The sequence below is a fragment of the Puma concolor genome, chromosome B1 (assembly GCF_028749965.1).
Source record: "Puma concolor isolate L17-30 chromosome B1, mPumCon1.1.hap2, whole genome shotgun sequence".
Taxonomy (NCBI): Eukaryota; Metazoa; Chordata; class Mammalia; order Carnivora; family Felidae; genus Puma; species Puma concolor.
The window spans coordinates 2848505-2862517 of record NC_141670.1 but is presented as its reverse complement, the minus strand read 5'-3'; the positions used below and the strand labels follow the sequence as shown (position 1 = coordinate 2862517).

General features: G+C 46.3%; 1 protein-coding gene across 5 annotated transcripts in view; it reads left to right on the top strand.

The window, feature by feature from the left end:
• The window catches only part of CSMD1 (CUB and Sushi multiple domains 1), a 2044057-nt gene that overhangs the window by 1841249 nt on the left and 188795 nt on the right, over positions 1-14013 (top strand). For all 5 annotated transcript variants that reach the window (XM_086703086.1, XM_086703088.1, XM_086703085.1 and 2 more), the window contains 2 exons: positions 4047-4165; positions 8263-8332. In XM_086703086.1, the coding sequence (XP_086559212.1) occupies positions 4047-4165; positions 8263-8332 (189 nt within the window). The remainder of the gene's footprint in view (positions 1-4046; positions 4166-8262; positions 8333-14013) is intronic.

Here is a 14013-nt window from a genome sequence, read left to right as displayed (position 1 = left end):
CCGTTATAGGTGTTTTCAAGAATGACGCATACATGTGTGGACTTAAACGGACCTTCTTGCCACTTCTAGTACCTTCTTTATTTCACACGTTGATTAGTGTAATGATTGAATACACACAGTCTACCCTTTTCATACCAAAGATTGTTGAGTATGCCTCCTTCTGTGCCCTAAAGGTCAGAAAGCCATTGTTCTGTCTTGTCAGTTAGGACTTGTTGTCTTTTCACTGTTACCAGTATTTCTGGCGCTGGGATGCTGGCTCCCTCCTGTCCGGTTTCCCCGTTTGGGGTCCCTCATGTGCAGGGTTGCTCTGTCTCTAAGGGGTTTTACCCCGATCCTGTAAATCATAGGACTTGGTGCCGCTCTGCTGTATTCGAACACTTCTGTCTGGGGCTGCACTTCAACCCCAACTGGTTGTGGGTCTGAATCTGCCGCACCTTGAACTCTCCCCTCTGCTAGAGTGCTGGTTTTCTAAACCCAAACAAACATTAAAACCCCCACTCATAACATAAATCTAATGTTTTCACTTCAGCTTGACTGACTCCCAGGGTAGCCAGCATTGCATCGTTAGGAGAGAAGCATGATGTATGGAAAATACTTGGCTCCGGTCCAGGGTAGCTCAATAAATACTTGTGGATGAGCCTATCAATCATTTATTGACTTATCTCCATGTAAATATATGTAGATGATATCACTAGGACTGTTACTAGAAGTAACAAACATCTCCATGTTGTTAGCTTCTAAAATATATGGGACACCTAGTGACACGGAGAAGCAAGACAAGGAAGATACTTCTGTCTACAGTTCAAATATTAGGGTAGGGGTGCTTGGGTGGCTCAGTTGGTTAAGTGTCCGACTTCGGCTCAGGTCATGATCACACGGATCATGAGTTCAAGCCAGTGTCAGGCTTTGTGCTGACAGCTGGGAGCCTGGAGCCTGCTTGGGATTCTGTGTCTCCCTCTCTCTCTGCCCCTCCCCCACTCATGCTCTGTCTCTCTCTCAAAAATAAACATTAAAAAAATTCAAATATTGGGGCGCCTGGGTGGCTCAGTCGGTTAAGCGTCCGACTTCAGCTCAGGTCACGATCTCGTGGTCCGGTCCGTGAGTTCGAGCCCCGCGTCGGGCTCTGGGCTGATGGCTCAGAGCCTGGAGCCTGCTTCCGATTCTGTGTCTCCCTCTCTCTCTGCCCCTCCCCCGTTCATGCTGTGTCTCTCTCTGTCTCAAAAATAAATAAATGTTAAAAAAATTTTTTTGCAAATATCAAGGTCTACATATAACTGCTTCCTGTGTCTCATCATATCAAATACTGATTAAAATGATTTTTGTATGTTTTTGATTTATTTAGAAAATGTATTATAATTCCTGTAGTTACAGATAAGTGCAACTTATTTTTTTAAGAAGAATTGGATTTACACAATTTAAGTAAGGAGGAAATGAAAATAAATAAATATATAATAAATGCATAGAAATCAACTTATAATAAACAAATATAGTGCATAGGTAAAATCCCATTATAGCTTGTATGTAAAGGGTTTGTGTTTCATAACTGGAATTTAATTTTGAATTACTTGTTGCATTTTTTTATTTCAAAATATGTCTTTGGTTTACTTTGATTTATTTTTGGGTTATTGATATTCTCTGGTCTCTGACATGCCTGGTGTGCACCTAAAGTATACTACAATGAAAATGTGGTGCCACCATAAATTAGGTTTTTAGTATTTCAAGTTGTAATTAAATTTATACCAAGGGTATTTGAAGTATTTCTTTTTCAGGGTCAAATAAAAAAAAAAATAGTGACATATGGTAGGTGATATCTCTAGGCCGTGGTAGGAAAAATTGTGAAATTTAAACATAGTTACAGTATATGTTCTCCAGTTGAGAAAGAGATAAATTAGACTTGTACCAATAAAACAAGAAAAAGGCCTAAGTGATCGTACTTTCCCATATTTAGCAATTTTGTCATATCTAAAAAGCCCCAATTGGCTTGAAAGATTGTGCCAGGGATTAAAAACAAATGCTACTCAATGCATTTTTAATATATAGCCATTTAATATGGCATTTAATATATAGCCATTTAGGGAAATATCAATTTCAACTTAGAAAACCTTTATGATACACTTCATACCTGCTCATCCCAGATAAAATCAATGTGTTACAAGGCTTGAAATCATCCAGCTAGTTGATGTACCGGTGGTGTCCAATTCTGGTGCACATTCTATAGCATGGTTTTTCTCAGATGAATAATCACACTGGTGGTAAAAGATGAAGATACTTTCTCTCTTTGCTTCAGTTCATCTCAGGTTTGGGGGGAAAGTGAGGCAAACTAGTTGCTTCTCAAACTTTAGTGCACACAAAACCTTAAGGATGGTGTTAACGTGGTCATTCTGCCTCAGCAGCTGTGAGCTGGGGCCCACACGGTGTGTCCTTGTCAGACTCTCATAACATGCTTTGTAAAGCAAGGAAGTGGAGGAATTTGATGCCTGCCGGTTGACCATTCAGTTACCGACCTCGAGAGATGGGGGCATTTACATACCTGCACTGGGAAACTTGACCTGTTAATTTGACTTGACTTTGCCCTTTCCTTAACATCACACACAAGGAGTCGGTTAGCTCTCTGTGAGGATTCAAGCAATATAATGCGTCCAGTACAATGATCCGTCCGTATCAATGTGCGTGGTTGGCGTTGCCCGGACCCAGAGCCTGCTGCACCAGGGAGCATATGCGGAGTCACATCGGCTCCTGCTTCCAGACGCACGTCGCGCGTTCTGTAGCCATCTTGGATTTCTGAATAATTTTATCCTTGACCTCGTGGTTTTTAAGTGAAGCCTGATGGAACAACAAAGGGTGCACCGATGAGAGGAGGTGTCCCAGCCACAGCGCCCACACACATGCACACAGTCCTGGGTGGGAGGCAGGCTGCGCACAACCTCATCTTGCACGGCTGCCTGCATAGACCTGTTCTTCCGCTTCCCACCAATTTTTGCCTCTGGGTTGACTGGCGGGCTTCCCCACCTTCCCTGTCCCAGCCGTGATACCCAAGCGTCCCCCCGTCCCAACCAGGTAACGACTCTGACCCATTCATTCCTGTTAGTGTCAAGAACAAGAACTGAAGTGTACGTCCAAGGTCACAGGAAGAATTTTAAGCTGGGCTCCTCTGGGTAATGTCCTTCCCCATCTGTCACCCTGGATAACCCCTCAGTCTGTGTAAACTGGGCTGAGAGAAGACACGCCACATTCATACAAAGGGGTATTTGCAATCACCGAGTCCTTAGTGCCGGCCCATGTCCAATGTATTGTTTATTCTATAAAATGCCATAGCTGCATATTTTGTTATTTGTTCTATGGGGTTTATATGGAGAGGTATCAGTGTTAAATACTTAGAGTTAATTTTTCTGGACTTTAGGCCGACAGCCGGTATTATATGACGCATTAAAGAAATCGTTAGTGCCCTAACTGAAGGCGATTCCATTGAGAAACGTGTCTGATTACAGCCTTAGATCCATGGATATTGGTCCTGTTCACCCACGAACACACTGCTCAAGAGGATTTTGTTGTTGTCTTTAAATGAGAGCGAGACAGAACCTAAAGTATTCGAAGATTTGTTCTCATATTATGTTTTTCCGGAAGGGTAGACTTCCCAGATGCACACTTAAAACGTTTCATAAAGATTGCCATCTATGCTTGAAAAACACAAAGCAAGCGACCATTGTCATGGATTTGGCATATAATGAGGAACATAATTCTAAAGGACCTTTTAAAATGGGTACATGTTGGAATTGGAGTGTGTAGGAGTAAACACGGAAGTAGCAGACTTTATTGTCTGAAGACAAGCTGGTTCGCCGCGTGATGTAAATGAAACGTACTGATACTTAAGAATTAGCTAATGACCGATTTAACATTGCTTGTGGTCTTGGTAGTACCCCAGGGGAAAGAGTTAAGGCCTTTCGTTCTTCTCGTCGGGAGGAGAGCAGCCGAAGAACCTATCTGTTACTCGAGCCATAATGCCATTCGTATTACACTCCTCAGCACTTGTCTTTGCGTCTCCACAGCGGTGGGTCTCGCTGCGTGTCAAGAACCCGTCCTTCCCAGCAACGGCATCAAAACAGGCGATCGGTATATGGTGAACGACGTCCTGTCCTTCCAGTGTGAACCGGGGTATACCTTGCAGGTACTTTCCTTCGGAGATTTGGGAATGGCGAGGGTTAAACTTGGTAGTCCCTTCCCAGCTTCGGGGAAGGCAACCAGCGCCTGGGATCTGTACCCAGAGAAGCTCATCTAGTTTCTCTCACCCTGTTTGGGAATCGCAGTGGTCACATTAAGCCATGCCTGCTGGTCATCTTAATTAGAATGTGGAAGTAGCTCTAAATGATAAAGCCTAGCGTCTCAGTTTTGTGATTATTTTATTTCAAAATGTATGTTCTCCCAAAGAGTATGCAGAGAAAATTCTAAGGGACAGAGTCCTGACACGGTCTCTTTCTCCGTGTGACCCCAGCCACCCAGTGATGGGATCTGCTTTTGGGCGGTGTGTCTGTCCTGCTTTGTACCTCGGTCCCACATTCAGTTGGGCAAATGCCCATTCGGTACCTACTCTGTCCCAGGTACTAAGGTCCTCAAGTAATAGGTTGACATCGTTTTCAAGAAATATTGACAACTTTTTATCACTTTTTTATAATTTTATATGAAAGTTTTATAAACATCGATAACCTAATGTGTAGCGACGTTAGTTACTTTTTCTGTTAATTTTTTCTAGTCTAACTGCAAATAAGCTTACTCACAAAATAGTTTCTCTCTGTCACTTAACATAATGATATGACTCTCCCTGCCAACAATATTAATAATCTAAGCACGTATGTTACAAAGTCCGGTAGAAATAGTTAAGCCCGATGTTGTGTCTGCTCTTCAGTTATTTGGGGTCACAGAGTACTTTTTGCGGCATGCTTATGACGACATTGAAGCTCATGGTATTTCAAGGGGGAAATGTTTAGTTCTGGTCTTTAACTGATTTAATGAGCTTGAGGAAGTATCAGAAAAAAGTTGCAAGGTTCCAGAGTACAAGGCCACCACCGTGTATGATACAAGTTCCAGAGTGTGTTGGAGGGAGATATTTTGCAGGGCCGAGACGGGTCACAGTGACAGCTCACAAATGCCGAGCGCAGAAGGAGTGCCCCCCAGGTGCCTCACCTGTGTTCCTCCCGGTCACCCACACGGGGTGGGAACAGGAGGCCTGTCTTTCACTGACGAGAAGGTGGGAGCTGAGCCGGGGGTGAGAGAAGGGGGTGGAACAGAAGAACTGGTAGGGCATCCCCGGTGGGGCCACGCTTGGGAATCAGCCCAGGATGTGGGTTTAGAGGACCCACCCTTCTGTGTCTGCAAGATGCCTGACACACCCCGGCAAGGGAAACGCATCATTGCAGTCACGACGAACAAACACCCGTGTCTAAAGTCACCTGAGTAAGAACAGCTACAGCCTACAGATTTGGTGGGCACTGCCGTAATTACTTTGACTCTGCAAGGAGATGGGCAGACCCTTCCTTGCAGAGCAGGACAAGAGTTACTGAGGAAGCTTTACTCCACCTTCTACAACTGAGCCAAGTTTTTAAACAAGCGTGCTAAGGCTATCTGAACTGATTCTTTAATACAAATCTTTTTTTTTTTTTTAAGGTTATTTCTTTATTTGAGAGACAGCGGCAGCACGAGTGAGGGAGTGGCAGAGAGAGGGAGAGAGAATTGCAAGCAGGCTCTGAGCTGTCAGCACAGAGCCCGGTGCGGAGCTTGAACCCATGAACCGTGAGATCGTGGCCTGAGCCGAGATCAAGAATCAGAAGCAAAACTGACTGAGCCCCCCAGGCACCCCTCTTTAAGACAAATCTTAAACAAGTTACAGTATAAAGAATTCTGAGCCACACCCCAAGGGTTCCATTTAGAGAGACACAGCAGGATATACTGATAGGCCATCACGATGCCTCTTTCTGTGCATGTTGTAAATGAGCGCAGATCCCCACATGTTGGTACTTGCTTTGCTTCTGGATGCTCACCTCCTTCCCACTGGTTCATGGTGCCACTTGGAGGATCCTTTTATAAGAGACACCTCTGCGGCCCTCCAAGAGGAAACTGGAAAGGATTATTCGGTAAGGGCCTTTCTTAGAATGCACCAAAGGGTGTGCTGCCTGCAGGTAAGGCCTGAGGACACACGTCTGCCGAGCACAGCCTGTTTTCCAAACGCAAACCAAGCTGTGTTATCTTCATCACAGACAGGCTCCAGCTCTGACCTCACAAGCTGTTCTGGGTTGTTCACAGGAGTAAGGAAGCAGCCTGGATTTTTTGTTTTTAATTGCTAACGGTTGACAAGAATCTTCTAGCACAGTCACGTATTTGGAAGCACAGCGTGCATACGTTGCACATCATTTATGAAAAGCAGCCTTCCTCGGACGGTTTGCACACAAATGTCTGTGAGCGTGTGTGCCTAGGGAGGTTCCTGGGCGTGGCGCAAAGGTGCGATCACGTGACACATTGAGAGGGATCCCGAGTGCTCGTGGGATTTAGGATTTCCATTTTCTGCAGGCTTGTTTCAGAGTTCTTTGAAGAGATGAAAAAAGAAAATGCCCATTCCAAACTAGTAGATGATAGAGTTCTGTCTTGTTTTGGATCCACGATACACATTTCAGCTGGAATCACTAATGTAGAATGTCGGTGCTGGGGGCGCCTGCCTGAGGGGCTCAGTCGGGGAAGCGTCCCGCTCTTGATTTCCACTCAGGCCACAGTCTCAGTTTCATGAGTTCGAGCCCCACATCCGGCTGTGTGCTGACAGTGTGGAGTCTGCTTGGGATTCTCCCTCTCTCTCTGCCCTTCCTCTGTTCACACTCTGTCTTCCTCAAAATAATACATACATAGATGCATGCATCCATACGTACCTACATGCATAAATAAAGTGTTTGTGATAGAATCAATAACAGAATATGACCCAGATCAGTAATAAATGCCTCCTTTGTTGGTAGCCATCAATAAATACCTTGAAAGGCTTTTGCACTTTATGTCTGTCCATAATTCAGGAAGAAATTTATTAAAGATAATTCAAGGGATCAGAAAATGTGTATACACACAGCATGAACTTTAGCAGGAAATGTGCTGCACAGAACGTCTTCTTTGAGAGTAAATGTAGTCTCCTTTGGCTGTAATGGCTTTTTAACATATCAGAAAGTATGAGAAAATGAGTTTTGTGGCAGATGAATTGAGTATGAAATGTTTCTGAGCTCAGGGAACTGGTTTGTTATTGACAACTGCATTAACGCAAACGCTTGTTTGATGCGTTTGCGACATGGCGGGGATTATTTAGCATGAATCGAAGATTTGTTTTCAGCTGCGTCTGTGCCAGTCGTGGGGCCAACAGAGGCTCACCGGGTAAAGTACGCGTGGCAGAGAAGACCACCTACTCACAGGGAGGAAAACAAAGTAAACACGAGTAGTCTGCACACACAGGTGTCCCGCTGACTGCCTTCTCTTTTATTGTGAGAGATTTTCACACAAAACTCTCAGGACTTAACCTGCAGCCGGTTGATTTTTCAAACACAAATAATAGGACAGATATTCTGGAAGGCTGCAAGTTCAAAACGTCATATATTTAAAGGATAAAGAGACCGTGGGTGACAAGGATTCATTTGACTGCAGCCACAAGTATGTGATGGTGTGCGAGGCGGTCCGATAACCGAAGGAATAGGAAGCGTCCTGTTCGTCTGGTGGAGGAGGGACTGACAGTTCTCTGTGGGACCATAAGGGGCGTGTGGGTGGAGTGTGAACCGTAGCATGAAAGATGAGTAGGTAGGTACCTTTTTGTAAGCAGCTTGCATACTGCTGAACTTCCACCTTCAAATCAGTCACCTAGCATTTCCTAATCGTTTACAGCCTCCAAGATCAAAAGCCGTAACTTGTGATGATTTAAAACAAAAAAGACAACCGAGGATGTGTTTATTTCCCAAGCCTCCTTGCTAAGCATCGGGAAACTAGCGCATCCCAGACAGAGTGTTGGGTGGGCCAGTGCGAGATTCTGGTCTTTACTGAAGGGAAACACAGTGATTATGGATTTTTTTTTTTCCCCATCCTGACTCGGAGCGTGGGATTCCTTGATTAACGTTAGTGGAATACATTTCACGATTTCTGACTTGTCCTTCGATCAGAGAAGGAAACCCCAGGAAGGACAGAGATTCTCGCGTGTGACCCGCACCTGCCCGGTTTCCAGTGACGTGAAGTCCGTTTCCTTGTCTCCCACAGGGCCGCTCCCACATTTCTTGTATGCCGGGAACCGTTCGCCGCTGGAACTACCCGTCTCCCCTGTGCATCGGTAAGGACGCGCCCGCGACACCGCCCGGCGGCGCCCCTGCGCCGTCAGCCACGCGGCGGCCAGCCCCTCGAGCTCCTCTTTGGGGCTGCACACGGTGCACGTTGCGACTCCTCTCGAAACAGTTGTTACTTAACACGAACACCATAACGCGGTCGAGGCGCGAGGAAGATGGCCCAGGCGTCTTCTCCCACGGGGTGTACTAGTTCGGCTTTTTCATCATCTTCGGACCAGCCTGCGCGCAGTAGGTGTCAGATCGCCGGCTCGAGGCACCGGACTCCAATTACATTTGTATCAGAAGGGCCAGTGGATTAATTATGAGAGGGAATGAGCACAGCAGGTCTGAAAGCCTGTTCCGTGTCCGCCTTGGGGCCTCAGGAAAATCAGGTTTCCAGAAAACAAAGTCACAAGTCCAAATAAATGATGTGAAGTGGGAGGGATGGTATCATATAGGAGAAACAGAGAGGCGCCCCCCCCCCCCCCAGCCGCTGCAGACGTGTCCCCTAGGACGGGGTGCAGCCCGCCCCTTTAGGGAAGCACGTGCCAACCCAGCCTTTTAAAGACGAAGATGTGCCCTGGGGCCCAGTTAGCTGTTGTCGAGAGTCCCAGGGGTTCCCTGGAACGGCAGGTGGTTTCCATTTCCCTCCTCTGTGGGAACACCTTGGAGTGTGAGGCCATGTGCGGTGCTCTTGACTCTGTAAAGTCTACGTGGCGTTCCTGCCGCCCAGGCCTCGAGCCCTGCCCACCGCCCACCAGCTGTAGGTCTGACTCAGACACCTTTACTCACAGCTCGGGTGACCACACGGCTTTGTCCAGTGCTGACCTCACCCGTGGACTCCGTGTGCCCGACCTGCACACCTGTTGCCTTCCTCAAACCCTGTACCCCCTTCCCAGGTGAACACCGTGATCGGCACCTTTCTTGAATAACCCGGATGTTAGCTCAGCTTCCTTCTCACCAAATCCGGGGTTCTTTGCCCTCGTGGGCCTGCGACCTCGATGCTCCCCAGTCGTGAGTCTCCCTTCCGAGGCCTCGGCTTTAGGATCTCACAGGCTTTGAGTGCCTCGTAGGCCCCTGCTAAGTGGTTGCCGGCCATCTGCACACGAGCCTGACCTACAGCCCCCGGTTTCGGGGCACCTCCTAGGACAGCAGGGGAACAAGAGTCCTTGCTCCTGGCCCTGCAGCTCCACCCCCCCCCCCCCCCCCCCCGCACACACCCCTGCTCTGCATGCCCCCCCCCCGGAACGCCCCCGGGTGCCTGCTAGTTCCCGCCTCCAGGCACAAGCCCTGCCTGAGCCCCGCCTCCTGCATCTGCGCCCCCGCATCAAGGGCCAAGGCAAGGGAAGGTCTGAGTACCTCCCATCGGTATTTGAAGTGTTGATATTTTGTTCATCACAGGGTTTGTTTCTGGTTGTTGTTGTCGCTGCTGTCGTTTGCATTCCTTTTGAAGTTGCACCAACAGATGGCTTGAGGATTCGGGCACCTTCTTAAAGTTTGCACCCGGGGGACTTGCCTCACTGGCCTTGCCCTCCCCCCAGCCCTGTCCGGGCTCCCACCCTCCGGTTGGAAAACAGCAGTGACAGAAAGTCGTTTCTACAGCGAGCGTGACTCTGCTTTTCCTTGTGCAGCTGGACTGTCACTTTCTGTAACTCGAATGGCCCTCCCTGCAGTCCCAAGGACCTTAGAGGCAGAGCCAGGTGTCACTCACCACGGTACAGTTAGTGCACTGGGCTCTCGGTAACCCCGATTCCCGAATGACCCGTAAGTGACTGACGGTCAGACAATCTGGAATGGTATCGCAGTGATCGTGGACGCCTTGTTCTTAGTCCCTCTCTTGTGTCAGCACACGGATGCTGCGTGGGGTGCACTCAGAAGCCCCTTGTCTCCAGAACTGCCTTCAAGCACCTTCCTGTTGCGTGTGCCGTTTCAGGAGCGAGTGGTCAACTTTCCTGAATGAATGCAGATGATTTTTAAGTTCATTTACTTATTTTGAGAGAGAGAGAGAGTGAGCCGCAGGGGGAGGGGTAATGCAGAATGAGAAAGAGAGAGGGGTGGGTGGTGGGGGGAGAATCCCGAGCAGACTCCACACTGCCAGCCCAGAGGCCGACTCGGGCCCAGACCCAGGAACCATGAGATCACGACCTGAGCTGAAACCAAGAGTCTGACACTCAGCCAACTGGGAGCCACCCAGGCATCCCAGAATGCAGGTGATTTTAAAGGGCACAAACATCCTTAAAAGTGTCCTCTGAGCTGGTCACACGTTGTTCACGATCCATTCGCCGAGGACCGTGGTCGCTTAGTGCGTTTTTCCGGCACCCACGGGTAAAGCAAGAGAGTTACGCTCTGTTACGCGTTCCTCTGCAAGCCTGGTTTTCCGACCTCTCACGCAAATCCTAGGTATTAAATGCTTTTTAGTAATATACAACTTAATCACCTAGAACGGGACACAGATGGAACTGTGCACAGAGGAAGATAAAACGGAACCAAACCTTTACAACAGAACCGCGGCCTTTATGACGGTCTCGTGCGGGAACCAGTGGCTGTCCTGTTACGTTCATCGAAGCATGTTCGCTTAAAAGTGAAAACGTTCCCTGGTGACCAATACCTTTTTACCTGAGAGTGATTTCTTGGTAAAAATAAATGTCTAGATTAGCACGTCACCTAAAACGTTGACGCTTTCTGTAGAGATTTGACATCCCAGGCACGACCTGGAAAGGACAAACAGTAACAGGGGTACCACCTTCAGGGGACCGCCTCCTCCCTCCCTGCCTCCTACCTTCAGAACATCCATCTTCCTATTTATTTGTAAATGAAGAACCTTCCCTTAAACGTGGGGACTGAAACATTTTTAACTTTGAAATGAAATCAGCTCACAACGGGGATTGAACCAAATGACGTGCCATGGCACCCAGTGTTACGTGAGGGCATGTTTTATTCAAATAGTTAACCTATATTCGTCAAGTATAATTGGTTTTTATCTTCGACTTAGCATTAGCACGTTTCCTGTATTAGCAAATGTCGAAGATACATCAGCTTCCATAACACCTGCTGGCTCCTAACTGTTTACAAGCTCTAGAGAAAGGTTTTTCATTGGAAGACTCACAAACAAGCCACAGTAAGTCTCAAAGTCTGATCTGAGAGAGCGGAAGGTTGTTTTTTGTTTTTTTCTTTTTTCTTTTCTTTTTTTTTTTTTTTTTTTTTTTTTTTTTTTTTTTTTTTTTTTTTTAGCTAATGGCTTCTGATTAATCCAAACTGGGGGATTTTAAGACTAGAAATCCATAGAGAGATAATATTTTATTTATTAGCTCTTGCAAATTTCAAGTACTAATGAAGACAATTTATATCAAAACACTTCTCTACAGGTTACTGAGTGTCAAGCACCACTCTCAGAGCTCAACCAATATTAACCACTTTGAACATGACAGCAAGCCCCAGACTGGTCACGCCGTTTGCCAGGGCCCTGCCTCTGAGCTGGTATTCTCTACACCGTGGGGTCTCTCCGGCAGGGCACGGCCTGTGCCCTGGATTAAAGTTCCACATATGGTTACCAAAAAGTCAGGAATCTGCACAGAAGAAAATAAACCCAGTAAGATGTCAGGTCCCCAGCTACTTTATTCCGATAAACACCTTGACCTTTGGAGATACCATATTTGCCAGTAACTCCCTGGATAGGCTGCTTAACTGTAAGAGAGGGTCAGGTGTGGAGGGAGTGTCTCCGGCAGGAGGCAGGAAGTCAGTCTACCAATGGTAGTGGACCAGTAAGCCCTGGGAAGAAGGCGGAGGCTTCAGCAATTGTAACAGTGGACAAGTATAAAGTAAGACAAGTCCATTGGTGGAGTTTGAAAACATCACAAAGGAAAGAAGATTGACGCTCATCTTTTGGGAGCTCTGTTAGCGTGCCTAGTCAATGATTTTCATATTTTTAGGTAAACTAAGTGAGGATTACATGTAATGGTAACTAAATACTCAAGGAATCAGGTTGCCACTGTATGTTTGAAAGGAGATCTACCCAATATCCAGGCCCCCTTGTCTCTGTCTTCACAACCCTGATCGTTGGCCCATGATAAACAAAGTTTGTTTGGTAAACTGTTGATGATGACTATTGATGATGACGTCCACCATCCAAGTGCTGGGTCAGCTACTCATGTGAGACTATCCCAGTCCTCAATCGAAGACGTACATGGAGGGGCGCCTGGGTGCCTCAGTCAGGTCAGGATCTCTCGGTCCATGAGCTCGAGCCCCGCCTCGGGCTCTGTGCTGACAGCTCAGAGCCTGCTACGGATTCTCTCTCTCCCTCTCTTCCTGCCCCTCTCCCACTCACAGTCTGTCTGTCTCTCTCTCTCTCTCTCTCTCTCTCTCTCTCAAAATAAATAAATAAACAAACAAACAAATAAATAAATAAATATTAAAGAATTTTTAAAAAAGACATACATAGATATTTATATTTTCTAATTCCCAGTCTTCTTTTCGTAAAAACTGTGTTCAAAATCAAAAGGATCTATTTAAAAATGTCACCTTTACTTCACATTTGTCTCAGTGTTGCTGTCATGGATACAGCATTTCCATGTCTGTCTTCCCTGTGGTTGGACATACATACTTACTCTCATTGCAAGATGAGAGCCCCAGGGAAGGGAGATCACCGCTCAGCATATTTAGGGATGCCATTCAGATCCACCAACATGCCTTCCCCAGAACTGATAGACTCGTGGGTCAAATGCATCCCAGCAGCTAGATTTTCACATACTTGGTTCTCCCACAAAGAGGTCACCTTGACAGGTTCTGCTCTAAACAACAAAGTTCACATTCAGGGTTTTGCTGGAATTATTCATTCGTCCCACAAAACTGCATTACTTAATTTTTTTTTAAACCTGTTTCATTAATAACTTATACAATGTTGAAATCCAGATCACGATTCCCTAGCTTGGGCGGTCACCATACTTACTGGACTGGATTTTTTTAAGACTTTAGATTTTTCCTCCTATCAACTGTATCCTTGACACATAAAATTTTTCTATGTTGGTGATTAAAAAAGCAAAAAAACGTATTCCGCACAGGTCCTGAGAGCTCTCTGAAAGAAGGCCTTCCACAAGCTATTTTGCCTAATGAGAACACTGTTAGAATAGCAATAAAGCTTTTTAATGTGACTTCGTGGAAGAAGGGACAGTGTTTGCATTATGACTTCCAGATATAAGAAGTTGCCATTTCAATAGGCCACAAACGGTCAGGGATTCGAATTTCATCTGCTTACACACATATTATTTGACAAGTGTGTTATAAAATCAGTTGTTTCTTTATAGCCAAACCTCAGCTACAGTAGCATAAAATGTGAGTGACAGAGAAGTCCGGCCGGATGTGGGAGCTTACGTTAACACCCCGTCATGACGATGGATGTAAGGTTTCCTGGGGAGAAAGTGGGTTTAGTGAGCTGCACCCCGAAACAGAAAAGAATCCCAAAGGAAATGTATGCTGGTTAAAACATCGGTCCTAGAACCAGACAGAGCTGGCATAGTATTCTGGCTGCGTCGCTTAGGCAAACTTTTCATCTCTTCAGGCTTGGTTTTCTTATCTGTAAAATGGGTAATAACACGAACTTTTTAGGGTTGTATGAGAATTAAGTTCTGTAGTGTATTTACTCAGCCTGTTGGGTAGCACATAGGTATCAATGAATAGAGAGTAACTAATGCTA